Source organism: Olea europaea, chromosome 1 (genome assembly GCF_002742605.1).
Source record: "Olea europaea var. sylvestris chromosome 1, O_europaea_v1, whole genome shotgun sequence".
In the NCBI taxonomy this organism is placed as follows: Eukaryota; Viridiplantae; Streptophyta; class Magnoliopsida; order Lamiales; family Oleaceae; genus Olea; species Olea europaea.
The window spans coordinates 16,099,282-16,100,800 of NC_036237.1; the positions used below are offsets into that span (position 1 = coordinate 16,099,282).

At 29.3% G+C, this 1,519-nt stretch overlaps 1 protein-coding gene across 2 annotated transcripts in view; it reads right to left on the minus strand.

Moving 5' to 3' along the window:
* LOC111395577 (cullin-3A-like) overlaps positions 1-1,168 on the minus strand; it is an 8,802-nt gene extending 7,634 nt beyond the window's left edge. The window contains exons 1-2 of one of the 2 annotated variants that reach the window (XM_023021630.1): positions 1,097-1,162; positions 693-891 (exon numbers count right to left, since the gene is read on the minus strand). In XM_023021630.1, coding sequence (XP_022877398.1) covers positions 693-856 — 164 coding nt within the window. In that variant the 5' untranslated portion in view covers positions 857-891; positions 1,097-1,162. Of the gene's footprint in view, positions 1-692 lie in introns of both variants that reach the window. The other variant, XM_023021622.1, reaches the window with a different exon arrangement.
* Between the last annotated feature and the right edge of the window lie 351 nt (positions 1,169-1,519).

Sequence of the window (1,519 nt, forward strand, 5' to 3'; positions counted from 1 at the left end):
TCACTTCAACGTATCAAAGAAATACGTCTGCATAATATCAGAATATGAATGACCCTATTATACATGTGCACCATAGTGACATGATGTCACAACGATTTCCCAAAATGGAAAAAACATATTGGCTAAAAAGCATCTGTTAGAGCTTCCAAATTCAAATGCATCATCATCTTTAAGGTGAATATTATGTAATAGGTACTATATCAGTTAATGAAGGCAAAACATATGAAAGGGAAGCTTTGAGTATCTTAAAATATGTAAATATTGATCAATGCACAATATTGGAATGATAGCTACAATAAAGTTTTTAAAGATGGTTTACAAACATTAATATTTCTTTGACTCAAAATTCCTACTCAGCGAAACTTTAATTAGCAATTCAATTGAAAAAAATATGTAAAAAAATGGATATATGTCAAATTTCACTGAGCATATCTTGCTTTCATCTGCTTCCAATTCAATAAATCAGAGAATTAAAATAATCAAAACGCATCCAGAAATTAAGTAGAACTTTATATGCCACCTTAAATTTCAACAAGCAAGAATTAGCATTTTCGACAATTTAAACGGAAAAAATCCACCGGCAGTTAAATCAAGTTTATCGATCACTAACACGACCGACAGATGCGCAAAAGTAGATTAATTTTGACTTTAAAATAATTGAAGTAAAAACTAAAAAATAAAAATAAAAAAACCTGTAGAGCTCTTCGAAGCTAAGGCCACTGGCGTTATGATTGTAAATCTCATGAATGGCGTGTTCTAGGATCTTCCATGTTTTATCTGCATACTTCGGATCCACCACCACTTTGTGCTTAAACGCCTCTATCTGAAAATTCCTCTTTTTTTGCCCACTATTCATCCTTTTTCTCTTTTATATCAAAAAATTTCCAAAACCTAAAAAAAAAAAATATTAATAAAAATCAGAACGCAGAAAACTTATTCTTAAGTTTGTAATTATTATCAGTGCAAATTAGCTCCGATCAACCTACAAACTTGATTTTATTTTTTGTTTAAGTTATAAGGCAATTTGTAAAACAGAAGGAAGAGAGTTTTAGGGTTTGAAATGGGAGGGAGAATAAAGAGGAAGACTGAGATGTACGTTAAACCAATCCTCCCAAATTGGGTTTTGGTGCACAAATGGGTGAATTGTGACTCTGTGGAGAGATAACGACACATACATTGACAGGACAAGTATATTTGTTATTCATATTTTGTATTTTCTTTTGTTATTTCTATTTTGTAAATTTGTTTATATCTTCTCTTTAGAACAATTAACTTTCATATATTTCACTATTATTGTCGAAAACATATTGGTCTTTTATTTTTTAATATTTTCACCTTTAATTACACTTTTTAATGAGCAAAAATCATTTTCATGCAATTTCCCCATAAAAAATTGTAAAATAACGAATATACCCTCGTATGAAAATTAAACAAAACAAAACAAACAAAAAAAAAGAAAAAAAATACAAAACTAATTGCAACCATAATCCCTTCTTCTTTTTTTTTTTCAAGTTCAAAC